We start from the raw sequence: 27943 nt of genomic DNA, 5'->3' as shown, positions 1-27943 counted from the left end.
CCAGCCACTCTGGACGGTTCCCAACAAAATTAAAAACACAATAAAACATTAACCATTAAAAACTTTCCTGAACATACAGTGGTACCTCGGTTTATGAACACAATTGGTTCCCGAAGTCTGTTCATAAACTGAAGCGTTCATAAACTGAAGCGAACTTTCCCACTGAAAGTAATGGAAAGTGGATTAATCTGTTCCAGACGGTCCGCGGAGTACTTAAACTGAAGCGTTCATAAACTGAAGCGAACTTTCCCATTGAAAGTAATGGAAAGTGAATTAATCCGTTCCAGATGGGTCCATGGCGTTCATAAACCGAAAATTCGTAAACCGAGGTGTTCATAAACCGAGGTTCCACTGTAAATGGCTTGTTCGAGCTATACAGCAGGTAATTGTTTTTATCACTGTCACTGAAGGGGGTTTCTTTAAGTATTTAGCCCTCAGAATTTCATATAGCTTACAGGACAACATACAATGAATGGTGTCCTCAACTGGCTGACATCCACAGCTGCACAGGCGCTGTTCTCTGGGAATGTTTTTATATCGCTGTTTCCGTATCCCGTTTGGCCAATAGATTCTGAAAATACTCTTTGATAAACCTTCAGCTAGAACGCACATTAGATGACAGGAAGGTTACTGGATCAAAACCTAATTTTTGAAGCAATATATGACAGCTTTCTATCCAAGAAGCCTTAGAGAGCGATTGCAGTTGCTCTGCCACACATAGCTTGACACACCTGGGATTTTTCCTTTTTTCTCTCATCCTGCCAGACCAACATTTCCCTACTTCCCACCCAGGGTGCCCCCATCAAACTACGGTTTCCAGGATTCGGGGTGTGGGGTTGGGAGCCATTACCATTTCAAGTGTATGATACTGTCTTAAATGTATAGCACAGGTGGCCCTCAGTTTGGGTGCTTCCTTGCCAGTGTGTACATTGACCCGTTATTGTGTTATTATTTACTCAACCTTGGGGTGCACCTGTTCCCAGGTGAATAAGGGAGCTGAAAGCACAGGTGCATTTGCAACAATACGCTGAGCTGCCAGTTGCTGATTCGTATTTCATTCAAAGCAGTGACCTTTTGAACCATTATCCTGGGGAGTTGTTTTTTTTCTTCCAGCTGAGGGGGGCTGTTGTTCTCAACAGACCAAGCAGCAATTTTACCATTCCATCTTGCAGGACATTCAATAGATCTTTGGTTACTGCCGCCTCCCAACCTTGTCTGGAAGGTAAGACATTTGCTCCAGGGGTCTCTGCTTAACAAGGGCACTTCTGATTTCCTGGAACCTACCTGTGATAAATCACTGGGATTTGTCCCTAGCAGGGAGTGTGTTTTTTAAATGTTTGGAGGGGCTAATTTCTGCAATGTCCGCCCTTCCAGTTTCAGACTTGCCTCCCCACCTCCCAAGGTTTTTAAGCAGAGGGTGGATGGCCATCTGTCAGGGATGCCTTAATTGAGATTCCTGCATTGCAGGTTGTTCGACTAGATGTCTCTTGGAGTCCCTTCCAACTCTATGATTCTGTTACTTTTTTAAAAAACCATCTATTTATTGTTGGTTGTATTGGGGTGTTTTTTTTTTGGTAACATTGTGTTTTGTAAAAATAATTTTTATTAGAATTTGGAGAAAGGAATACAAATATCATTGTCAAATATCTTTTCGATCAAAACTAAAGCGTTAATCTAAATAAAAACACAAACCTAAAAGAGAAGAAAGAAAAGAAAGAGAAATAGAGAGAGACAGAGAGCAAGAGAAGAGTTAAAGGGGGAGAGGGAAGAGAAAGAGAGTGAGGAAATACTGTAATTTAAAAGAGAAAGAGAGGGGAAAGGGAAAGGGAAAGGGGGGGAGTTAAAGTTTTTTCCATGTTGCTGTATTTTTTTAACAAACGGCTCTGTAGATAGATTAAATATCGAATTAAATTAATTTTTTCATTTAGATTGTAAATTAAATTAAATATTTGCTAAATTAATTAAATGAAGACGGGCATCATTAGACCTGGCAACCTTGGCTGACAAACAGGAACTGGCTTTGAGTGTCAGGAAATGCCTAAGTAAGATTAGCAAACAGCCTCTGCATTGGGTGCTAATTGTTAAGAATTAATCGATAACTCTGCACGTGTAGCTATAAAGCTGCAGGCACAATAAGCCCCAGAGCAGAAAGCAAAGCACGCAATCCGGCCCATGACTCTAACCATATTTTCCTGTCCTGCTTAAGGCTCTGTTCACACTCCCAGGTCCTTCAAGTGTCCCTATTTTCCAGGGATAGGGTTGCCAGACTCAATAGAGGACAGGACTTCTGTGCCTTTAATTGCCCTGCTCTCTTTTGAGTCTGGAAACTAAGGGACAGAAGCCATTTGATTTGACCCCAGAATGTCCCACTTTTCCTTAGGATGTCCTTAGGATGTCCCTATTTTCATTGGAGAAACATTGGAGGGTATGGTACGATGCCCCTATTTTCAAATTACAGGATTGCCTTCGGATGGCTCAGGGGAGCCAGATAACTCCATACCGTACCATCCAACATTTCTCCAGTGAAAAAAGGAAAATAGGGACGCTTGGAGCGGGTCTGCAAAAGCCTCTCCTCTTCTGTGGCTTCTGGCAACTGGGATTCAAAAGTACAGCTGCCTCTGACCTTGAAGGCAGAGCACAGCCATCAAGGCTAATCTCCATCGATAGCCTTCTCCATGAATTGGTCCAATCCTATTCATTCATTCATAAAAATATTCAGTTCTTTTTTTCCTTAAAAAAATGTTTAGGGGCACTCTCATTTTGACTCAAGAAAATCAACATTTTACAGTTCAAATCGGGGGGGGGGGGAATAAGTACCAGTAAATGGACAAAAGTTACAAAGATTCACAAAATGTTTAGGGGTATGCGTACCCCTACGTACCCCCAGAAAAAAATGCACTGAAAATATTTATATACTGCTGTATCATAAATATATATCACAGCAGTTTGCAACAATATAAAAGCATAACATCACAAAATGTTAAAAACTAGTTAAAAGCAGGAGGAAATCAGAAACAAACACCCATAGACCATTGCGTGAAGTGTAGTCTTAAAAGCCTGCATTTTGAAGCCATCCGGGTTGATGACCATCCCTGCCTCCTGCGGGAGGGAGTTCCAGAGTTTAATTACCTGCTGCGTGAAGAAGGATTTTGTTTTTGTTTCTTTCTGTTTGAGGCCTGGTTTCTCAAAACCAGCACACTGATGGGAGTCCTGAAGCCTTTGCACAGGGCAAAGACATCGACCCCCCACCCCATGTTTACATAGACGGAAACCAATCTGACACTAATGAAGCTGCGCAGATGCAACTTCGCTATGCTCTAAAGAGACAGCGTGAACACACCCTAAATCAGGCATGGGCAAATTCGGCCCTCCAGATGTTTTGGGACTACAACTCCCATCATCCCTAGCTAACAGGACCAGTGGTCAGGGACGATTGGAATTGTAGTCTCAAAACATCTGGAGGGCCGAGTTTGCCTATGCCTGCCCTAAATGTACACACTGTGCTAATTTCATTCAGTGTTCCAAGGCAACAACTACTTCCCAAACCTCCCAGTCATTCCTTCCTTTTGTCTAGTTTAACTATAAAGGGTAAAGAGGCCCCTGACCATTAGGTCCAGCCGTGTCCGACTCTGGGGTTGCGGCGCTCATCTCGCGTTATTGGCCGAGGGAGCCATGTCATGTGGCCAGCACGACAAAGCCGCTTCTGGCAAACCAGAGCGGCGCACGGAAATACCGTTTACCTTCCCGCTGTAGCGGTACCTATTTATCTACATGCACTTTGACGTGCTTTCGAACTGCTAGGTTGGCAGGAGCTGGGACCGAGCAATGGGAGCTCACCCCGTCGCGGGGATTCGAACCGCCGACCTTCTGATCGGCAAGCCCTAGGCTCTGTGGTTTAACCCACAGCGCCACCCGCATTTAACTATATTGTTATGCAAAACCTCAATCTTCCAGCAGTGAGAGACCCCAGGGATTCCAAGCGGTTTCCCAGAGTACATTTTCCTTGGAATGAAGGTCGATGGAGACCTTGCCAACAGATCTTGCCCTAAGTCCCTAATATAATGCAATTATTTTTACACTATTTTCACTAATAGATGCATCTTGGTGGGGTTGTTTCCTTTATTATGGATGCTTCTGGTACATTCCCCTTCCCTTCCCTTTATGGGAACTCTAGCTGGGAAGTGTGGATTTTTAAGGGTTGCTGTGTTCTGGTTCACGTAAACAGTGCAAATTTGGTAGTTCTTGCATTAAACTACGAACTTAATTTATTTTTCCACCATCGCTACATCTGCTCAGGCTTCAGAGTCTCTCTGTCTCCTGTACATCACCTACAGGCATTCAAATTTATATTGTAAAACTGTTTTATCAATTAAAATTGTTTTGATGGTGATTTGTTCATTAAATTAGGCAACGTATGCTGTAACTGTGATGAAATGTTATGATGCAGTTGTTTACTGAGTCAAAAACCACTTCAGGGTTCATACGAATGAATCCTGGCACAGGAATTCAATAAATCATGTAAATCAAATCTTTCTCTTTTTGCTGTTTTGTTTTGTTTTAATCGGAACTGAAGGCAGAAAGGCATGCCTTGCTCCATACTGGACCCAAGAGCTGTTTTGCGGTGACAGAAGGTGCCTTTAGCCACTGACGCTGCCATGAGGGCCCTTCTAGGCCTGATTTTATTATTCATTCATTCCATTTGTATCCCACCTATTTTTTCCAAGGAGCTCAAGGTGGTATATATGGTTCTCCCCCTCCTCGTTCCTGCATTGCAGGGGCTTGAACTAGATGACCCTGGAATCCCTTCCAGCTCCACAATTCTATGATTCTATAATTTAATCCCCACAACAACCCTGTGAGGAAGATTTGGCTGAGAGGCAGGGACTGGCCCCTAGGTTCATGGCCAAGTGGGGATTTGAACCCTGGGCTTTCCCATTCTGACCCCTCTGTTTACCCCCCAAGGGCTGTTTAGCTCAAACGACTTTGAGATTGCAAACGTTTCAATGATTTGAGTAATACTCCAAGCACCTCTAATACTTCCCTGTGCATCCAAAGCCACCCAACAAAATTTGCCATAAAGACTTAATGTTTTAAGACTGGGCACATATCTATTTACTGCATTTCAGGTGGGTTTACCTCTGCCAGCAAGGTGACTACTCTGCAAGATGTCAGAATGGTGCGGTTCCATTACCAAAAGGTAACTTCAGTGTGTGGATATGTCCCCACACCATTTTACACTCACAACCACCTTGTGAAGGAGGTTAGGCTGAGAGATGGTGACAGGCCCAAGGTCACCCGGTGAGCTTAAAGGCCAAGTCGAGATTTGAACCTTGGTCTCCCAGGCCCCACTCTCCCACTCTAACCACTACACTTCAGTTTTAGTCTTGTTTTAAATGCATTTGTTTTGGGGTATGTGCATGTGTGTTTTAAACTCTTTTTAATTATATCATATGTAAATTGCCTTGAGACAGTGGTTTAGAAGGTGATCAATATATTGTTGTTATTATTATTATTATTATTATTATTATTATTATTAATCGGGATCAAGTGAAGTCCCATTCTCCACACTACATTTTAAGAAGGGCATTGATAAACTAGAATGTGCCTTCTCTCCTTTGTTTTGGTTTCTGTCCCCTGTTGGAGGCAGGGTGCCGGAACAGATGGACCCTTGGTCTGATCCAGTTATTACGTGCCAGAGTCAAATGGCTATTTCTGGATCCTCTTTCCGCAGCGCAAGAGGAAGGTGCAACGCTGCTGCATTTGCTTCGTGGAAGTCCTCAGTGGATTCCTCCTCTTGTTGCTGGTTGCGACTGTCTTCACTCTCCTGCGTTGTTTTCTAGGTAAGGCCCTTTCCTTTATCTGTACCTGCTTTGAATGAGAGCGTAACATTGATTTACTTGTATGCTGCCTTTCCATAACTGGGAAGGGAGGGAGCCTAAACTGGTTCCGTTAATAATGTGGACATGTCCTCACGCCAACAGAGTTCTCCGATCTTACATTAGCAAACACTGGGAGTAAGGCAGAGCTCTTGAGGAATTCAACCACACCTACGAGAGGCCTCGCGTTTCTCAGGACTGTCCCTCACACCTCAACCGTGAATGAGATCACTTCTCAGCAGCCCACAGTATCCCTGAAGTCGGTGTCACCTCAGGCCTCGTCTCAGAGCAAGATGGGTTCTCCTCCGTCAACCACTGAGAAGTCAAATTCAGAGACTTCATTGCCGCCATTAATTTCAGTGAGGCAAGGTAGTTCGCCACAGCAGCCCGCCTTAAGCACGAAACTGAGGTCCACTCAGCAGGACCTGCTCATACAATGGATGCCTCCACAGCAGCTTACCTTGGCTGCAGAACCATCGCTTCAATCAACCACGACTACAAAACTGGAATCTCCTCACCAGCCAATTTCGGATGTGAAGCCGGTGATGCCTCAACATAGCCCCTCAGCAATGGAGGAGTCTTCTGGACAACTAATAACCCCAGCCACCAAGTGGCCTTCTCCTACCCAGCTAAGTTCAGCCACAAAACAGAAGTTTGTAACTCTTCCAATTGCAACTGTGCAGCCGATGCCACAGCACCTAACCAAAACTGCAACCTCCGCTTCTCTGCTGTGGTTAGCTGCTACCACAAAGCTGAGATCTCCTCAGATCTCCTCAGCCATGCCATCTTCTCCGCCACAGCTAACCCAATTCACCAGTCTGCCACCTTTGCAGCAGCTGACCACAGCCATGAAAGGAACAACTTCCACCACGAAATCCAGTTTTTTACTTCAGTTGATGACAAGCTACGGAGTCTCGACTTTGGAAAGTTCCAGCAGTGAGGCCACAAAGCTGGAATATATGGTAAGCATAATGTTTCACTATTCGTTGCGTGTACTAAATGTGAAATGAAATCTAAGCAACCATGCCAAATGCAGCAACATTTTAGCCTGCTGTTCAAACATTGGATGTCAGTTTTTTCAAATCTGAAATTGAATTTGTGAACGTTTAACCTTAAAGATAACCAAAAAAACTTGATTTTCAGAGGTATTGACAACTGTCAATAGTCATTGACAAGGAAATCTCAGATTGTCAATTTCAGCGTATTTTGATGTCAGACTAGTCAAGAAATATCCACATATTCAGATACGTCCAGTATCATTGGATGCCAAAGACCAGCATCAAATGTTTCGTGATCATTTGGGAAATACACAAATACTGTATTCAGGGGCTTTCAATATAGTATTGTGGTTATTCAGGAAATATCCAAATATTCGGAGGATGTCTGGTGAATATCCTACACAGAAATTGACAGGGGAGAAGGGCAAGGAACATTGGGAGCAAATTCTTTCATTCCCAGAGTATGACCACTATCCTAATGAATCTCTAATAAGTTTATCCCCTCATTTCATGGTGTGTCAGTGTGTCATAAAAGCTTCTGCTTCCTCCCCTTGTTGTATGTGTGGCTAGCTTGAATCAGCTTGACCCATTTGCGCTGGCAAACGTGCCCCCTGTTTACACTTACAATGACAGCATGCAGAGCAGCCTCACAAGTCTGCTTGTTCATCCACCTGGTTCAGGATTTCCCACCCTGAGACTGACACCGGTCCCACAGGGCCACAGGCAGTATTTCTTCATCACCCGCTTTGAAACTGATATATTTTAACCAGGGGTCTCTCCAACCATTTTTGGACTAGTGAGCACATTTCAAATGTTGAGAGTGTGCTGGGGATGCACGTCACAAAATGGCTGCCAGGGAGTGGGCATGGCATAACACAAAATGGCTGCCAAGGTGAGCATGGTGTTAGAGAGATAACCACTCCAATGACCTAACGCTGACCATAGGAAGTAGCTATGTCCTGCTCGTCTTGGTTATGGAGATCACACACACACACACCCCACACACACTGTTGTGATGCTGCTGCTTTCTAATAACAACAGAGAACATTTCTCAGTACCAAGAAAAATATACGAGGTAGCCGCACCACTCTTGTTTGGGAGGAATAACTTAAAAGGTACCTGTACATTTTGCCCCATAACTATCTTTCTAGGAGGGCTAGTGACTTACTTTTTACAGAAAGCTCAGAGTATGGGGTACCTACCCGGGGGCACCACTAAATGCCTTCACAGGCGCCATGACACCCATAGACACTGGGATGGCACCCCCTGCTTTTAGCTGATACCAGGGATTGAATGAGGGGCTGGCTGCATGACTGAACTCTGGCTTCTCCCTGACTTGGCTCGATCTGTAGATTGAGTTGATATGCAGATGGATTACATCAACAGTTCAATTCCATTACCAGCTTCTGCTCATTTCCCAAGCTTCTCTGCCTATCTAGGATTTCCCGTATACATTCCAAGAGCATCCGCATGCCATGTTAGTCGGATAACTAAGCCCTTAATTTGGGTCAACAGATCTCATCGGAATTTGAACCCATAACCAAGCCAACAGAGATGCTCCGAAGGTTCTAAATCAAGACATGAGAACCAAGTGGGTCAGTTGGCAAAGCAAGCAGGGTGGGCACCTGCTGCCCCTGTGGGACAAAAGGATGTATCTAGGACAGGCATAGGCAAACTCGGCCCTCCAGATGTTTTGGGACTGCAACTCCCATCATCCCCGACCACTGGTCCTGTTAGCTAGGGATCATGGGAGTTGTAGGCCAAAACATCTGGAGGGCCAAGTTTGCCTATGCCTGATCTAGGATGAGCACAAGCTAGCAGGGCTGATCATAAGAGCGTAAGAAGACCTTTCTGGATCAGACCAATGGCCCTTCCAGGTCAGCTTCCTGTACTCCTTTTAGAAGACATCCGAAGGGAGCCCTGTATTGAGAAGTTTTTAATATTTGATGTTTGATTATGTTTTTATATGTGCCGGAAGCTGCCCAGAGTGGCTGGGGCAACCCAGCAAGATGGGCAGGGTAATAATAATAATAATAATAATAATAATAATAATAATAATAATAATAATAGTTGAATAGTGGGTTGACATAGCAGGCGACACAGCTATTTCTCCAAGGCAGCTCTTTATTTGGAAGCTGGAACAGAACTACTGTAACTCAACTGCTCAGCCAGCCTGCTTTTATAACCTGCTGGCTCAAACAATGTAACAAGCCTAACTCAAAGTTCCCTCCTAAAGTTCCCGCCTAAAACAACCGACGAGGACCTGAGGGAAAACTCCAATACATAATGATGATGATGATGATGATGATGATGATGATGATGTAAGTCGCCTGGTGATTCGGAGCAGCCCTGAACAAATGCCGATTTGACAACAGCTGCGTTCACCGCCAGTGGTGCTAAAAACTACGGCTAGCGATCTCCCTAGCAGGTTTGGGGATCACCCCTGGTTGGGGTGCAGGTCAAATAAATGTGCCCCTGCCTCCCTTGTTCTCTTAGATTGAGGCAGATGACATGGGCAGCTTAGAAGAGCCCTCGTGCAAATGCACATGTGTGCAACGGTAGAGGCCTGGCTGGAAAGCTGAAAGCCTGCTGCCGCTACATGGGAGACAGATTGAGGAAGAGGAAATGCGAATTCGCCCTGCCCTGTAGCTTGACCTGACCAATCGCGGCTAGGAGCTAGGTGGAGTTAGAGATCTTTTAAAAAGTATAGACTCGCACACGCTGGCCAGCTTCCGTTTTGACTTGAAATGTTCATTTGGGGCTTCTCAGAAGTACACAAAGGCAAGAAGCAGGTGAAGGGGGGGAAGTGCTGGCCCGCAATGGCACCCACCTGAGAGGCACCGGAACTGTGCTCTAGCTGAAAAAAGCACTGACTATATGCAATATTCCAAACATGGTTGCACCAAAGTTTAGTATAACAGCACTGTGAGAGCGGCAATTTTATTTTCCGTTCCTTTACTAATGATCCCTAGCATGGAATTTGCCTTTTCAAAAGCTGACGTGCACAGGGTCAATATCTTCATTGAGCCATCGCCGTGACCTCAGGGACTCCTTCCTTGTCCGTCAACCCTTGAGCAGCTGTGTGAAATCATGTTACATCACTTTACTGCCTCCAAAAGATGTCCCTGCCATCTCCATTTTCAACTGGGAGAGACCCCTCCTTGAACTCCTGGAGAGATGCTGCCAGTCAGAGAAGACAACACTGAGCTAGACGGGCCAGTAGTCTGTCTGACTAAGGCCATTTCCTGTTTTGTACGCTTTACATCATTTATGCAAGTTTTGATGCCTGAAGAGCCTTGTGGCTCACAGCAGTATGACATGTTTCATAGCCAGTGCATGGCCACCCATAAAAGCAACAGCCCAGTCATTTTTCCTCCCATCCCTGCTCCCCACCCCAGCTATTTTGTGAAACACCTGGTGCGATGTCATTGAGTCACTAGTGTCATTGCCTCCCATTACCATTCATGGAGGAGAGGGCTATTAATGGCTGCTAGGCACCATGCTATGCTCTGCTATAGTCAGAGGCAGAAATGCTTCGAAGTACCACTTGCTGGAAACCACAGGAAGGGGAAAGAGCTATTGTGCTCAGGTCCTCCTCATGGGTTTCCCAGCAGAGGCATGGTCGGCCACTGTGAGAACAGGATGCTAGGCCAGATGGGTCTTTGGCCTTGATCCAGCACTCAGGTTCCCAGACCCTCCAACTATCCCTATTTTCCAGGGACAGTCCTGGATTTATAGAAGCCGTCCCAGTTTCTGATTTGATCCCAGAATGTCCTGCTTTTCCCTATTTTCTTTTTTTTTTTTTTTCAAAAGATTTTTATTATTTTTTCACATAAAAACACAAACACACACACACAAAAATACAAACATAACACAGCATCTCCAGCGCTAAACCTTGCATATTATATTCCTCTATCTTAATATAGATCGCTCCGCCAAGCTAAGGCCCCCCCCTCCCTCCCTTCCTTCGGCTTTGTTTCTCACTCTTATCCCGCAGTTTCTTTTACAGTGGTACCTCGGTTTATGAACACAATTGGTTCCGGAAGCCTGTTCATAAACTGAAGCGTTCATAAACCGAAGCAAACTTTTCCATTGAAAGTAATGGAAAGTGGATTAATCCGTTCTAGACAATGAAAAAAACCCTAAAGCAGCAAATTAACGGAGCGCTTCCGTGGCTGCAGCCCAGTCGCGGAAGCGCTCCCCGGCCTCCGCGAAGGCATCGGAGCGAAGTCCCGGCTCCGATGCCTTTGCAGAGGCCAGGGAGCGCTTCAGTGGCTGCAACCCAGTCGCGGAAGCGCTCCCCGGCCTCCGCGAAGGCATTGGAGCGAAGTCCCGGCTCCGATGCCTTCGCGGAGGCTGGGGCTTCGCTCCGATGCCTTCGGGGAGGCCGGGGAGTGCTTCCGTGGCTGCAACCCAGTCGCGGAAGCGCTCCCCGGCCTCTGGGAGGCATCGGAACGAAGTCCCGGCTCCGATGCCTTCACGGAGGCCGGGGAGCGCTTCCGTGTCTGCAACCCAGTCGCGGAAGCGCTCCCCGGCCTCCCCGAAGGTATCGGACGCCCCGGTGTCTTTGGGGAGGTTTGGCCTTCGCTCTGATGCCTTCGGGGAGGCCGGGCCTTCGCTCCGGGCCTCCAGGAGCCATCGGAGCGAAGGCCCGGCCTCCCCGAAGGCATCGGACGCTCAGTAGGCCTTGGGCACCTTGGTTTACTAACTTCCGGGTTAGGAGTGTTCATAAACCGAAAATTCGGAAACCGAGGTGTTAGTAAACCGAGGTACCACTGTACCTACTTATTCAGAATCAGTTTGTAGGATTTATTTTAGTCCTGCAAGTGTCTTTAAACTTCTACAGCTCTTCTCCATATATTCAATGAATTTACTCCATTCCTTTTGGAACCTTGCTTCCCCCTGGTATCGGATCCCGCAGGTCAACTTAGCTAACTCTGCATAGTCCAACATCTTCGTCCTCCACTCCTCAATTGTCGGTAAGTCCTGTACTTTCCATTTTTGGGCCAATAAATTTCTCGCCGCGGTTGTGGCATACATAAACAGTCTCTGATCTTCTTTAGCTATTTCCCCTCCCATTATACCCAATAAAAAAGCTTCAGGTTTTTTGGGAAAGGTATATCTAAACATCTTTTTCAATTCATGTCTACCACATATGATAAAATTCACTATCTTTATCTTGACATCTCCAGCACTTTTTGCTACTCATTCTATACATTTTTGCTAATTTAACTGGTGTTAGGTACCATCTATACATCATTTTCTTAACATTTTCTTTCAGGGCGGTACATGCGGTAATTTCAATGTTTCATTCCATAATTTCAACCACGCATCATATTCAATATTATACCCAAAATCTCTTGCCCATCTTATCATCACGTCTTTGGTCAATTCATTGCAGAAATGTTGGGGGGCATGGAGTTATGCGATCCCTGAGCCAAGAAGATAAGTAACTATACAACCTTTAGAAGACATCTGAAGTTGTTTAATGTTTTATTACGTTTTTATATATGTTGGAAGCTGCCCAGAGTGTCTGGGGCAATCCAGTCAGATGGGTGGGGTATAAATAAAATAATAATTATAATTGTTATTATGGAAGGGGATGTCCCTATTTTCATTGGAGAAATGTTGGTGGGCATGGGTCCTCTTATGTTCTAGATCAGGCACCCCCAAACTTGGCCCTCCAGCTGTTTTGGGACTACAACTCCCATCACCCCTAGCTAACAGGACCAGCGGTCAGGGATGATGGGAATTGTATTCCCAAAACAGCTGGAGAGCCAAGTTTCGGGATGCCTGTTCTAGATCCTTTGTGGGAGGCAGAAGATGCCTCTCAATAATAATTGCTGGTTAATCACATGCAGTTGCATTCAGGCCCTGCTTACGGGTTTCACATTGATACATCTGGTTGACCGCCATGAGAACAGGATGCAGAACTAGAAGGGCCATTGGCCTGATCCAGCCGGCTCTTCTTATGCCCCTAACAGCTGTTGGAAGTGGATTGGGAAAAATGCAGTGACATCACAGCACTCGTTTGCATTGCCCCATGTGACAGGGCAGAGCAGAGGTGGTGAGCACCCTCCTTTTCCTCCTGCACAAACAGAAAATTAAATTAAAACGAGAGCTTTCCTTGTTGCCAAGAGAGGCTCCTGCTTTTCTCCTTGGCCAGGTCCTATGACTGCATCTCTGATACATTGCTAACCACACTCCTGTTTCAGCTGACATACCAGCAGAACAACAAGGCAAGATAGCAATCTCATCCTTGAAGACTTTTGCTTATTAGCAGCTTGGTGACCACCAAGGAATTTTATCTCTTGATGTAATGCACCTTCCTAAGGGATGGAGCGGATGCAGGGCATTGATAGAATCATTTGGAGAATGATTGGCTGTGGGTGCACAACATCCTTTTACAACAGGCTGCAATGTTCTGCTTCTTCCTGCTGTCGCTTGGGCAGCTGCATCGCATACAGAAGGGCCTAGTTTTAATCCCCAGCATCTTTAGATAGGACTGGGGAAAGCTTCCAGCCCCCAACTCTTGAGAGCCACTGCCAGGCAGTGCAAACATTGCTGAGCAAAAGAGGTTGGTGATCTGACTTGGTGTAAGTCAGTGCCCTGGGTTCATCCTCACCTCAAAAAAAGGATATTGATGACATGAAAAATGGTTCAGAAAAGGGCAACCAAAATGATCAGGGGGTGAGAATGACTCCCTCATGATGAGGAAAGGTTGCAGCAATTTGGACTTTTTAGTTTAGGGGAAAGGTGAGTAAAAAGTGTCATGATAGAAGTTTATAAGATGCATAGCTGCCAAGTTATCCCTTATTTTAAGGGATTTTCCCTTATGCTGAATAGGCTTCCTCGTGAGAAAAGGGAAAACTTGGCAGCTATGATAAGATGCAAGGCATGCAGGAAGTGGACAGAGAGAATGTTTCCTCCCTCTCGCCTAACTCTAGAACTTGTGGAAATCCAATGAAGCTGAATGTTAGGAAATTTGGGACAGATAAAATAAATTCCTTCATGCAGCACAGAATTAGACTGCGGAACTCCCTCCCACAGGAGGTAGCGATGGCCACCAACTTGGTTGACTTCAAAGGAGCATTAGTCAAATTCCTGGAGGAGAGCTCTATTGATGGCTACTAGTCGTGATGGCTATGCTCTGCCTCCTCTACAGCTGCAGGAAGCATTGCTTCTGAATACCAGTTGCTGGAAGCCACAGGAGGAGAGAGGGCTCTTGTGCTCCTGCTTGTGGGTTTCCTGCTTGTGGGTTTCCCAGAAGAGGCATCTGGTTGGCCATTGTGAGAACAGGATGTTCTGTGAGCCGCCCTGAGACCTCTGGGTATAGGGCAGAATATAGATTCAATGAATGAATGAATGTTGGACTAGATATGCAATTGACCTGACCCAGCAGGCTCTTCCTATGCCCCTTGCCTGCAATCAAAAGCACAAATTGATTTAGTCACGTTGTTATTAACTCTGGAGGCAGCTGTATTAAGGGCACAAGAACAACCCTATTTTCATTGATGAGCCGACAAGGGTTGTCAGGTGCCACTCCTCAACCTTTCAAATTAAAGGTTAGCCAACCTCGGCATGGCACAGATCACAGGGATCTAACAACATCATTTTAATGGTGGCCTCTTCATCATTGCAAATTGGTCACTCTGACCCTTGTTACCCAATCCAGCATTTTCGGTTTCCAAGGAAGCGATGACAAGACTGTTAGCAGAACAACATGTAATTATATTTTCTTTTAAAATATATTTGCTCTTTCTCTGACTCAGCCTTAGCAACAGATCCAGTGCTTTTTTCCCTGGGGGTACCCAAGTGTATGCAGTGCCGGAACCTTTTTTGTTTCTAGAAGAAAAGCACTGAACCTTTTTGAAACTGAAGGTTTTAGCACTCATGATAGTGCCTTTGCAGGCAATGTGGACAAACTCCTTTGGTTTTCTGCTTATACTGGGAATGGTTCAACAAATTCCCGAACACAACTGCTGGGCGCCCCCTTATACTCAAACCCTTGGGTCCATCTAGCTTAGTATTGTCTACACTGACTGGCAGCAAGGGTTCTCCAGGGTTTCAGAGAGGAAGTTTCTCCCAGATGCCACTGGGGATCAAAGCTGGGACCTTCTGCATGCAAAGCAGGAGCTCTGCTCTATTGAGCTACACCGTTTTGCATAAATATAAGCTAAGATTCCAGTCCTCATGGTTCTGAACAATGGGCTGGTTTAAACAGAAGCGGGGGAATCTGCCTGATGTCAAGTCAGACCATTGGTGCATCTCAGTCAGTAGATACCAGATCTTTTCTATTTGGCCACCCTAGAGAGGCCATTGGCTGTACAAAGGGGAGGCCATGAGCACCAGCTTGGAGCAAGTCAGGAGCTGGGAACCAGCACTGAGCACCAAAGAGCAATCAGAATCAGAGCACACCAAAAGGCAGGACTGAGAACGATCCGGGAGTCTGGACCAACCAGTAAAACTAGAAACACAACACGTTGGGCCACGTTACCCAAGCAAAGCTTCACTGATGACAGGAAACCCACATTTAATCCTTCAAGCTTCTGTGGGTGGAGCCAACCACTAGCCTTAGTTCTTCACTAAGAAGCTGCAGTGATACAACTGACCACACGGGGCAGCAGCCAGCCAGCCTTGTAGTCATAGACTCTGATCTGACCTGGTGGCTTGAGCAATTTGCAAAAGGCACTCTGCACATGCTTGCAGATCTCAGCTTTCATCTTATTTCACAATCTTCACACAGCAGGCCCAGGAACATTTGTAGCCCCTGATTCCAAAGCAGCACCACTCATGTTTTGCTCCAAACCAGAAACCGACAGTGGGATAGTGAAAATTTCACTGAGGCTGAGTTGCAAACATTTGTTCTATTCCACTGCAAAGATCTGCAGTCTGCAAAACTAGAGTAGCAAACATGCTTCTTGAAAAACAGGCATGTGTGCAGTCTTGTGCTATGCTTTGGGAAGTTTGCATATTTATATTTATTTATTATTTAGTTTAAAAAGAGCCTTTGTACCCAGCTCTTCAACCAAGAAGGCTCCTGGAGCAGCTTACATACAATAAATTAAAGCAAGATGAGGACTGATGATAAATGTGGGCCAACAACATCAGGAGAGCACTATCTTGGCAAAGGCTGGCTGAGGGCCTAGGCTAACCTTCCAGAAACAAATTTGAAAGGCTGGTTATTGCCGGGTTCCCTTGCCAGAGCAAAGGGAGTCTGTCAATTCCACGTGTGTTCTGACAGATGATGTCATTGCTGCTGCTCTGTAGACTAGAGCTCTGCTCTTCCCCCTGTGACATCATCGCCTCAGGCAAAGTTACTTGCGGTGCCTGTTCTGTTTCATGAATTCACACACTTTCAATGTTGCAACGAACTGTTCTAGATTGAGATTTCCATTTCCTGTGATTAGGCTACAGGTGAGCTCTTCCCTAGGAAGAAGGAAGGGGAATCCCCTCTTATGCAAAACAGCCTAACCCAATTTTCAGGTCCATAAAACCTCGGGGAGGCAAGGTATATAAGACAGCAAAAGCGGAAGGTGGAAGGCAGAGGCCAAATGGGAATGTTTGGTTTATGCGAGTGTTACATACATATGTGACTGAATGCGTGTGTGTCCCTCAGATGTAGTTATACACATGCTACCAAGAGGTTTGGGATCTTTTGCTTAGAAATATGACGTGCCCTCATTATGAATATGTGTCTACCCTTAGCCTTATGCCCACAAAAAGTTCTCACGCAAAAGAAATAAAGAAAGATTGCTTTGTTACATGAAATGAAAGTGATGGAATATATAAATGCTGCTTCGGATAGCCAAATTACAATTTAAGCAGGCAGCAAATACTACAGTTCATAAACACCTTGCTCTGAAGAGTAACAGAATCCCTGTTCTCTAAAAGCCTAAAGAAAGTGTGACAGTTTTGCCACAGGAGCCACACTAATGTCAAGGGAAGAATTGCTTCACTGCATTCTAATGGAGAAGGGAGGAGGACTCTGAAATGAGCAATTCTTCTAATTCCAGTATTTATATTGCTCTGTTGTCTCTTCCTTGAATTTGCTGCCTATTTCCCATTTTGTTTATTTTGCTTAACTGAAAGTTGAAAGAATATAACCATAGTGAGCAATGACTAAAGTAGATGTCCTTGTTTGTTTCCTGTCTTAAAGTTATTTTAGCACTATCTAGGTGGGAACCATTCTTTTACAGGAGATTAAATTTTGCTGGTCACCAGGTTACATATGCTGATCTTTACATTAAGTATTATGAGCTCAGGGTGTCTCCTCAATGTCTTCCAGGGTATGCATGAGATAAGGCTGGTACCAGGGTCAAAAAAAGTTCATAATGGGAATCTTTACTCATATTAAGTTATGCCAACCTTAATGCATGTCATGATCCACAGTAGCAAAGAACAGAAAAAGCTCAGATTGACACACACCTGTTCACAATAGGGCTGCCCTTCAATTGGAATTGACGTCCAGGGGGAATTTTTCCAAAGGCAGCGCTTTGTCCTGGATCTTAGGCAAGTCAATTGAAAAATTGCATTTCTTTGGCAAACCTCAACAACTTTGGGGTTTGTCTATTAAAGGCTCGACAACTTCCGGGGTGCCCTGTGTTAGGGAATTCACAGTGGGGCACATATTTTATTATAAATATTATGCATAAATGTGTTTACTTTTTGAAATATGGCAACCATACACTAGGATTACAAGGCCATATTAGAGTGGCACTCTGCACCAGGGCCTATGTGTGCTTGTTTCCTGCTGCCCCAGAGGGTAGAACCCAAACCAATGGCTTCAAGTGAGAAGAAAGGAGATTCCAACTAAACATTTGGAAGAACTTTCTGGTGGTAAGAGCTGTTTGACAGTGGAACACTCCTTCACTGAAGGTTCTTAAACAGAGGTTGGATGGCCACCTGTCAGGGATTCTCGAGCTGCAATTCCTGCATTGCAGAGGGTCGGACTTGATGACCCTTGGGATCCCTTCCAGCTCTGCAATTCTATGATTCTATAAGCCAGGCCAGCTGCTTCATGGATGAGCATGGCCTTATTATGAACCGATCTGGCATTGAGCAACAGCACCACGAAACCAGAGGGATTGGCAGATAAGCTCCCAGTACCTTCTCAAGGAGTAGGAGGGCTGGAACAAGACACAGAAACCAAATATCCATGCCTCTACCGCAGATGCAGGAAAGTCTTGCATAACCGTGCATGCAGGGGGCTGCTTCCCTCCACCCCTCAGTTGGTCGTGCCTGAGGTGCAGCCTTCCTCAGAAGCTGGCAGGCTTATAATTAATTTGGATTATTCTGCTCCTGGCGACGAAATGCCGTCTTTACACATGTAATACCTTATATAAAGACTAAGCGCAGGTGCTTTAGTTCCACTGTGATTTCCTTTCCTTTCCTTTCTTTAGAGCCCAAAGAAGGATAAGATACTATCTCATTATGATTTTTTAAAAAGGAAATAAATAGCTTGCTTTGTAAAGGGACAGGTGTGAGCAGGAATTAGTATCCTTGTGGGACCTGATGGACTACTAGAACATTAACTAGTTTGTTTTCGGAATGAACTTCCCAAGAACTCCCACCATCCCCTTGACCACTGGCATTCCTGGCACTGGGGCCGATGGGAGTTGCAAGCCAAAGGTTCTGCACCTCTGCTCTAACCACTACACCACATGGTGAGGGTGGGCTGACGTGAGAGAAGGTGCCTCCCCAAGTTTGCTGGTCTAGAGAGGATAAGATGCAGTGCCCCTGAGCATATGTGGAGTGCCCTTTTCCTCAACAGAGAGTCATTGCAGTCACTGCCCCTCCCTTTAACGTATGGGACAAGAAGGGTAATGCCTTATTATCCTGGTGTTTCTGCCACCTTAACCACTGTCCATTGATGAGCTTGCCAGATGCCGAGGATAGTAGAGCTCCCCCACCTTTGATGGTTGTGTGGAAGAGGATTCCAAGACCAAGAGAATGATAACTTCCAGACATTCGCTATAACTTTAAGAACTTATTTTGAGCTTGCTTTTCTCCTTCACCCTCCTGTTCCTTTTTTCCTCACGTGCCCTGCCTTTTTCAGATTGTGAACCTGCAGGCAGGGACTGCCTTAGAACTGATTCATGTCAGACCTTTTCAACTTAATGGGTGGGGCACAAACGCTGTCAATAGATTGTTCTTTATTTCCTAGGATTTATGAAATTGGTTGTAAAAACCTCAACACAGTTTGCAAAAAAAGAATAAATAAATAAATAAAATTACTAATAAAAAAACCAAAACATTCAGAAAACTAAAACCAGCAATAGACTAAGAACATGTTGGCATTCTAGATACAGTCATACCTCGGTTTAAGTACACTTCGGTTTGAGTACTTTCAGTTTAAGTACTCCGCGGAACCGTCTGGAACGGATTAATTCACTTTCCATTACTTTCAATGGGAAAGTTCGCTTCAGGTTAAGTACGCTTCAGGTTAAGTACAGAATTCCGGAACCAATTGTGTACTTAAACCGAGGTACCACTGTATCTGGGTAGGCCTGCCTAAACAAAACAGGCACCGAAAAGAGTACAGCGAAGGATCCATCTGCCTGGGATCAATAGGCAGGGAGTTCCAAAGTTCAGGTGCCGCCACACTTAATGATTGACAAATGTGGAACAGGTATCATGTGGCACCTGTAATAGAGCCAGTTCTGCATATTGGAACTGAACCAGATAAGGGATGCATGCGAGCCTCAGAAGTCTCCTTGCTCCAGCAGAAGTACAGGAGCCGCCCATCCTCCTTGGCTTGTGGTCATGTTCCCAGCTGGCTGCCATGGAGACAAGGGTTAAGCCAGGCCATTTCAGAAGGTGGCTCCCGGCCTGCATTTCCAGCTGCTCTTTCACAACATGAAAACCCATCGCAAGGGTGTCTCTGTGAAGGTTTGCTTCCTTCGCTGCTCTTTCTCCCCTAGCGTAGCAAACTCTTCTGACACACACTCACCTAAATCAGGAACAGCCTTGGGGAGGGTGCAAAGGTCCCTGTTTGGAACAGGTTAGGCGAGAGTAGAGGTTTGCGTGCCAAGGGGTGGCGGTCACCTGAGTTTGCCAGGGTTCAAAACCCCTGCTCTCTGGCAGGCCTCTTCTTCCAGGAGAACATTCAGCACGCAATCCCAGGCTCTGCCTGAAAACAAGAGACAGGGTAAAAGGTAAAGGTACCCTGGCCATTAGGTCCAGTCGCAGATGACTCTGGGGTTGCGGCTGCCTGACTGGACCTTGTGAAGGAGTTACCAGACAGTAGCAGCCCAGAAGGGCTGCCCCACCTTTTGAAGTAGCAGTGGGGAACTTTGATTTCCTACCCCCAGTTCAAGACAGCGTGGTAAGCTGTCAAGGGCTGCATGCTGGCCATGGGTCTAGCCAGGGGGGCAAGGAGGCAGCTGCACACTCCTCCATCAAGTAAATAAATAAAAATATTTAACCAATCACATCTCACATAGCTCGGTTCTGCCCCCCTAACATGAGTCCTGCCCCCCCCATAAATCCTGGCTGCGCCCATGATGGTGGCAGTGGCTCATCATATGGGTGGGCTCAGAAACGAAAGCTGGGCACCCCTTCTCTCTTCCCCTCCCTCATTCTGACACTTGCTCTTTCTGAGACTCCTCTGTCTCTTGACGCCCCTTTTTCCTAACCCTCTTTTTCCGAGACTCCCTCTCCCTCTCTGACACCCATCTCTCTCTCTCTACATAATGCTCTTTCTTTCTTTCTGAAACCCCTTTCTCTCTTGCCCTTTCTGAGACGCCTCTCTAACACCCCTTTTTCTCTGCGTATAATTCTTTCTGATCCCCTTTTCTCTCTTGCTCTTTCTGAGACTCCTGTCTCCCCCTCTGACACCCCCCCTTTTCTCTATATATAACTGTCCCGCTCCATCTGACACCCCTTTTACTCTTTCTCTTTCTGTGACCCCTTCTGTCTCCCCCTGACACCCTTCTCCCTCTTTCTGTCGGAGACGGTTTTTTAAAATTTTCTGACTGCTTCCCCTGCATCCCTTCCAATAGGCTGAGCGAGGAGGTTGCCTCAAGTGGTGTGGTAGTAGATGCTAAGGAGTGGCAGTTCAGTGTTGGACGATAGAACGGTGTGCGATATACGCATAGCTGCCAAGTTATCCCTTTTTTTCAGGGATTTTCCATTATGCTGAATAGGCTTCCTCGCGAGAAAAGGGAAAACTTGGCAGCTATGGATATACGCACCCTGCTCTACATTCCCTCAAATTAGCCTGCTGCTCTCAAGGTGTGGTGGAGAATGCTGGGCCCATCACCAGCACTGAAGATCCAACAGCCTGTTTTCTCAGCTTCCCTCCATGGAATGCCATATGCCTTGACCTTCAGACAAAAAAGTTATGCGTTTTTTGGGGACATTTTGTACAGAATCAATCATATCTGGTGATAAAAGGAAAAAAGCCTCCAGTTAGGATTGATTCTGTACAAAACGTCCCACAAAACACATAACTAGTGGAGATTTCTTTTTCCCCAGCCTCACTATGAGAACTAAGTAGATGGTCAACCGAAAAGAGTATTTCTCTTTGATCACACTTAAACTTGGAAAATACTGCATGTACCTGGAAAGGACTTGAACTGGATTTGTGTTGTTTTAGTACATAAAATAAACGAGGTTCTCATCCCCACATCTCTCTTTCTTTCAGATCAACAACACGTTTGCTAAGGGTGCGTTAAACCTGCAATATCGAAGGTCGTCCACCCTGGAATTGAAGTAGGTTAAGCTGCTTCTCCTGCAGTTCACGGTTAACTAAAGAAAATAAATGTGTCTATATTTGCCCTTGAAATCTGATGAATGCAGAGTTTAGGATCTTCCTATATTGGCTAGGTGGGTGTCCATGAAAGGAACCCGTAGGTCTCTCCAGAGCTCCTGCTGTTATGTATTGAAGTTCTCACACACCTGCCCTCCCTAGAAGGGCACAAGAGGAGGAAACATTTTGGAATGCATTTGCAAGTTTGACACTCTCTGACTTGGTCTCAATAGGGACTAAGGACTAACTTAAGTTTTCAATCCAAGTGGATTAAAATCACAACTTTTAAAAGGACAGTATAGAATAAAGAGGTTTGATAAATGTTTTAAAATTACTATATGTGATTATATCACAAGCATAAATGTCTCTAACAAACATGAACCTTATTAGGCTGCCAAATACACAAGATGGCCCTAGTGCTTCTGCTTATTAGGGTTGCCAACTTAGTAAAATCCACGTTTAAAGATACAATATGCATTTAATCACGACAAGGCTGACTGGTGCATCAGCTGAATCTGAGTCTGTCTGGAGCTTGATAAAATAAGCAGTCAAATAAGCAGACTTGGATTCTAAAGCTGCCAACCAAGGAAGGAAAAAACAGTATCAGTTTGCTGATGTGCAAGTGGAAAGAGAGAAGGGACTGGGGATGACTGAGTGAAAAGGAAGGATGGGGGAGAAATTTGGTTCCATTTACGGTTAAAGGTGAATCTGCCGGATCCAGACTTCCTGAAACGTGATGGGAACACAAATGCAATCACCCTTTGAAATTTGCATGTCTCAAAATTTTGCAACCCAGCTTGCAAACCAAGTAAATGTGTTTCAGAAAAAGAAGCATGTAAGTGACAAATGAAAGTGCATATGGGGAAACAGCTTGCAAAAATGGCTTTGTTTTTCACTAAAAGGGAGACACTAGTCCTCATGATTCTCAATAAAGGTCTGATTTAGGACATGACATAGTTTGAACCTGGAACCTTCTGCATTCAGAGTAGAAGCTCTACCACTAAGCCACAACTTTATCCACAATGTGCATAGTTTCGAAGGCAGGCCATCAGGGATTGGGCAGGAAAACCTCTTGGGGGGGGGCTGTCATCTCCTGATTTATTTTTCCAGGCCTGTCCCCAAATCCAGAACCTCAGAGCCACCAAGTTTTCGCAGAGGCACCCAAGCATCAAAACTGAGCCCCAACGTGACCCAGGAAATGAAGCGTGAAACTCACAATGAAACGGGAGTCCTGGTGGATGCAGAGAACATACATATTGAAGGTGAGCTGTGCCACTAAAGTACAGTACGGTACACTATTTATTCATTTGATTTAAATCATTTTTATCCCGCTCTCAAACTAACAAAGAAAGACTTCTTGTGGTTTTTACTGTTCACTGAAAAGAAAACAAGGCAGCATTAAATGTTGAAGGCCACCTTGAGCTCTTTGGAGAAAAGGTGGGATATAAAGTCATAAAAATAATAAAATTCTCCTTAATCTCTTCAGGCTGCACTTCACCAGAGAAGTGAGAGCCAGACTTGTAGAGAACCAGCCTTCCTTCCTTCTGTGATTTCCTCTACTTATTTAACAAGCATTGCTTATTCTGCTCCAACCCACTAGCAGATTTAATCTGTCAGATACACACAGATCTCTTTTCTGTACATGACACCAGAATTGTGGAATTATGGAATTCAGTTACGAGGTACTACATTGTCCGAGCACGGCGTGCAAACACTGCCAATATATTTGCCAAGGAGGGAGGCAACAGACTCTTATGTTGTCTGCCAAAGGCTGGAAATGTTGATCAGGCACCCCCAAACTTCGGCCCTCCAGATGTTTTGGCCTACAATTCCCATGATCCCTAGCTAACAGGACCAGTGGTTGGGGATGATGGGAATTGTAGTCCAAAACATCTGGAGGGCCAAAGTTTGGGGGTGCCTGATGTAGATAGATTTCTAGGAGGGGCCAGATCCTCTGCCCACAATCCTCTGAGCTATTCTGTTAAAAACTTTCATGCCTGTCTGTGTTCTGCAGCCCCACACCAGTACAGAATCACCCCTTTCATTTTTTTAAAGCTACACATGCATCTCTCAAGCTTCTACTCCTCAGGGCTGTGTCATGAACTATATTAGGCAAGGAAGGTGAGAGTTTGCAGGGTCACCAGGACGGGGCTTCAGCCCCCTGGACAGCTGATTTTCCCTCTTCCCTGATTACCAGATATATACAGTGCTGAGGTTCCGTTTCTGACACCTCCAGCGTGTAAACATTAGTCTTGTTAATTGTTTTTACTATGCTTTGATTATTTTAATTTTTATTAAATTTTTATTACTTTTGTTACATATTTTGTGCTTTGTATATTGTAACTTTGTGTTGTGGGCTGCCCTGAGACTTACAAGTATAGGTTGGTATACAAATGTAATAAATAAATTAATAAAATAAATGAAAAGTGGATCTAGGAGGTAGGTTTGGCAGGGAAAGAGGCCTCTTTCTGGCTGAGACCCTGAAGACACTCTAAATCAGGCCCCCCCTCCACCCAGAACTCCTCCATTGTCCATGGGCCACCTGTCAATCACTTGCCGTCATATGACATTGATTCATATTTGAGTGTGCTCCTCAAAAAGAATTCAAGTCACCTCTGCATGTGTCTACACCAGGCATCCCCAAACTTTGGCCCTCCAGATGTTTTGGACTACAATTCCCATCATCCCTGACCACTGATCCTCTTAGCTAGGGATCATGGGAGTTGTAGGCCAAAACATCTGGAGGGCCGCAGTTTGGGGGTGCCTGGTCTACATATTGGGGGAAGCCAATACGGCACCCTCCAGATGTTATTGGACTACGACTCCCATCATCCCTTGCTATTGACCCATGTTGGCAGGCCTGATGGGAATTGGGAGTCCAACAACATCTGGAGGCCACCACCATACTGGCTTGATGGGCTTTACTCAGCCTAAGGCAGGCATCCCCAAACTGCGGCCCTCCAGATGTTTTGGCCTACAACTCCCATGATCCCTAGCTAACAGGACTAGTGGTCAGGGAAGATGGGAATTGTAGTCCAAAACATCTGGAGGGCCGAAGTTTGGGGATGCCTGGCCTAAGGCATCTTCATATGTACTTTTGCCTACTTATTTTCAAGATTTAGAATTCAAGTTGTTGGCTTTTTTAAAGGATCAGAATATGCAGAATATGAAGAAGACCAGTTGTTTGTGAACCCAAAGGAACTGATACAAAGGAACTGAAGTTTGATACAAACCGGTTCTCTCCCCCAAATTTAGATTACAGTGGATTCTGTTTGTTGAAACCGTCATTGCTGTCCGTTAATGGTGTGGGTGACAACGCAGACACCCAGAAGGATCACAAAAGCAACTGGGGTGGCAAAGATCTGCAAAAGAAGGGAAAATGGCCTTGGGCAGCCACTGTCCTGAAAGGCGGAGAGCCCATTTGTGCAGGAAGCCTGATTGCAGAAAACTGGGTGCTGAGCGCCAGGAGCTGTGTAGAATCTGGGTGAGTTTCCAGAATGCCATTGCTGACATTTCTTTTCTGTGCTGGAAGGTCAATGCATGGTGGCATCCCTAAAAGAAGAGGACCTGTTCCTTTGAAGCATAGCTACAGGGGTTGGTTGGGAAGTTACAACCCTGGAGTCCAGTCCTACAGTTCCCCTCTCACCTGGACGTATTTTGCTTTTATTCACAAGAACGTAGGAAGCTGCCTTGTACTGAATCAGACCTTTGGTCCATCTGGCTCAGTATTGTCTGCACCAGGGGCGTAGGAAGATAGGGGCAGTGGGGGCAGGCCGCCCTAAGCGGCGGGCTCCAAGGGGCGCCATCGCGGACGGCTGCCCCGCCCCCAAAACGTGTACAACGCCCCTCCAGGAGGCGCGCCACGGCCCCAGAACGCGTGCCATGCCCCTCCAGGAGGTGCGCCCCAGCCCTGGAACGCGTGCCCCGGCCCTCTGGGAGGCGCGTCCCGCCCCCAGAATGGGCGCCAGCCCCGCCCCCGGTGCCAGAGCATGAAGCTCCGCCACTGGTCTGCACTGACCAGCAGCAGCTCTCTGTGGTTTCAAGCAGGAAGCCAGGGATTGAACCTAGGACCTTCTGCACACAGTACAGATGCTCTGCCACTGAACTATGGCCCGTCCCTATTCTAAATTATGGTTGTCATTATGATTATATTTATTTACCGGTACATCCCTCCTTTCCCCCCCAGACTGGGGCTCAAGGCGGCTTACACAAATTAAAACCATAGCAATTCCAAAGAAAAAAACAAAAAAGAGATGGGGGGGGAGGTTCTCTCAAACCTTCAGACCTCCCTCCCTCCCTCCCAACCTCCCTCCCTTCCTGGGTTCCATTTCTAAATTTTATTCCTGCATATTTTACAGTAATCTATCTATTATATATCCATAGTATCCAAAGTTTATGTTACTTTACAAGTGTCAGTATTCCTGCCAATGATTTCAACTGTTTACAGTGGTCTCTCAAATATGTTATTCCGGTCATTCACAAATATTCAGTCTTCCTGGTTTCTGATCTTTCCCATCAATCTTACCATTTAGGCATATTCCATCAGCTTGGTCTGCCACTCTTCTCTGGTCGGAACTTTTTCTTCTTTCCATCTCTGGGCTAAGAGCATCCTTGCTGCTGTCGTTGCATACATAAACAGTATTTTCTTTTGGTAGTTCCGCACCTATGATTCCTAACAAAAAAAGCCTCTGGGAAAACACACACACACACGTTAATAGTTTAATTACTTTTAAACTAAATAAATAATTAAACTCTAATAGAATTAAAACAATTTAAAAACAAATCTATTACAACCCAAATAATAAAAACAGCACAGCACTATTAAAAAACCCTTTCCATTAAAAACAGTCATTCCCCAAAGGTCTGTCGGAAGAAAACAGTCTTCACCTGCCGGCAGAAGGACAGCAAGGAGGGGATCAGTCTGGCCTCTCTAGGGAGGGAGTTCCAAAGCCTGGGAGCCGCCACGAAGAAGGCCCTCTCCCGCATCCTTACCAAGCATGCCTATGAGGTGGTGGCATTTAGAGAAGGCCCTCCTCTGAAGATTTCAGAGCCCAGGCAGGTTCATATGGGAAATATAGTCCTTCAGATAGCCTGGCAAACCTCAGCACACAGCTTGCTCAACTGCAAATCTGGCTCCTCCTGTCTATCTCAAATTTATCTGGCTTTGTCAATAACTGTGAAATCTGAGCTTGGCTGTCTGCTGATGAAATTAACAGTGCAAGTCTCTACATGTCCACATCAAAGTACAGTGGGACCTCGATTTACGAATTTAATCCGTTCCGAATGCACACTCGTAGGTCAAAAACTTAGTAAGTCGAGTTTCCCATAGGAAAAGTGGTTTCCCATAGGAATGCATTGGAAACGGAAAAATTCGTAAGTCGAGGAAACCACATCTAAAAACTTGCAAGTCGAGGAAACCGCATCTAGCCGCGAATGGGTTTTCCATTAGGATGTCGAAAAAATCGTAAGCGCGGCCACTTTTTCCGCTCGTAACTCGAAAACGTCGGATGTCGAGTAGCTCGTAAGTCGAGGTCCCACTGTAAGTCTCAATGAATTCAATTGGGCTTATTACCAGGTAAGTGTGTATACAATGGAAACTTAAGCCACTTAATCTGGTTTGAAGTAATGACTCTGGTGATGCAGGTTACAGTTATATTTCAGTTTTATTGCATTAGCCAGTGGGCATAACACATAATCAAAACCTGGAAATGTTAGATTTTCTGCAGCACAGTTTAAGAACCTAAGAAGATCAAGCCAAAGGCCCATCAAGTCCAACATCCTGATCTCACAGTGGCCAAGCAGATGCCCCAAGGGGAAACCAGCAAGCAGGATTTGAGCACAGGAACACTGTCCCCTCCTGCAGTTTCCAGCAACTGGCATTCAGAAGCATTGTTCCCTCCAACCACAGGGGCAGAGCATAGCCATCAAGGCTAATATATATGGATACCCCCCTCCTCTGTGAATTTATCCTATCCTTTTTAAAGCCGTCTAGGTTGGTGGCCATCACTGCCTCCTGTTGGGTGAGTTCCGTAGTTTAACTATGTACTGCGTGAAGAAGTCCTTTCTTTGGTCTGTTCCGAATCTTACAACCTTCAGCTTCGTGGGATGTCCACTAGCTCTAGTGTTATGTGAAAGGGGGAAAAACTTTGCTCTGCCCACTTTCTTCATACCATGCATAATTTTATAAACATTCTTACACATATTACATATAACTCATATACACATATTACACCAATACATAACACAAGGTACGACTGTATTCTTTTCTAATGTTCCACTGAGCATTAAACAGTTTGGTTAAATATCTCTCTCTCTCT

At 45.4% G+C, this 27943-nt stretch overlaps 1 protein-coding gene across 4 annotated transcripts in view; it reads left to right on the top strand.

The window, feature by feature from the left end:
• The first annotated feature begins 260 nt into the window (after positions 1–260).
• LOC118096995 (uncharacterized) overlaps positions 261–27943 on the top strand; it is a 33814-nt gene continuing 6131 nt past the window's right edge. For 2 of the 4 annotated variants that reach the window (XM_035139508.3, XM_088657737.1), the window contains exons 1-7: positions 1107–1222; positions 5127–5197; positions 5732–5840; positions 5982–6838; positions 21522–21589; positions 22737–22888; positions 24882–25110. In XM_035139508.3, the coding sequence (XP_034995399.3) occupies positions 5174–5197; positions 5732–5840; positions 5982–6838; positions 21522–21589; positions 22737–22888; positions 24882–25110 (1439 nt within the window). In that variant the 5' untranslated portion in view covers positions 1107–1222; positions 5127–5173. Of the gene's footprint in view, positions 383–1106; positions 1223–5126; positions 5198–5731; positions 5841–5981; positions 6839–21521; positions 21590–22736; positions 22889–24881; positions 25111–27943 lie in introns of those variants that run through there. The other 2 variants (XM_035139511.3, XM_035139509.3) reach the window with 2 other exon arrangements.

The sequence above is a fragment of the Zootoca vivipara genome, chromosome 14 (assembly GCF_965207765.1).
Source record: "Zootoca vivipara chromosome 14, rZooViv2.hap1.1, whole genome shotgun sequence".
NCBI lineage: Eukaryota > Metazoa > Chordata > Lepidosauria > Squamata > Lacertidae > Zootoca > Zootoca vivipara.
Note: the sequence above shows the minus strand (reverse complement) of the source record. Positions and strands in the feature narration are given on the sequence as shown.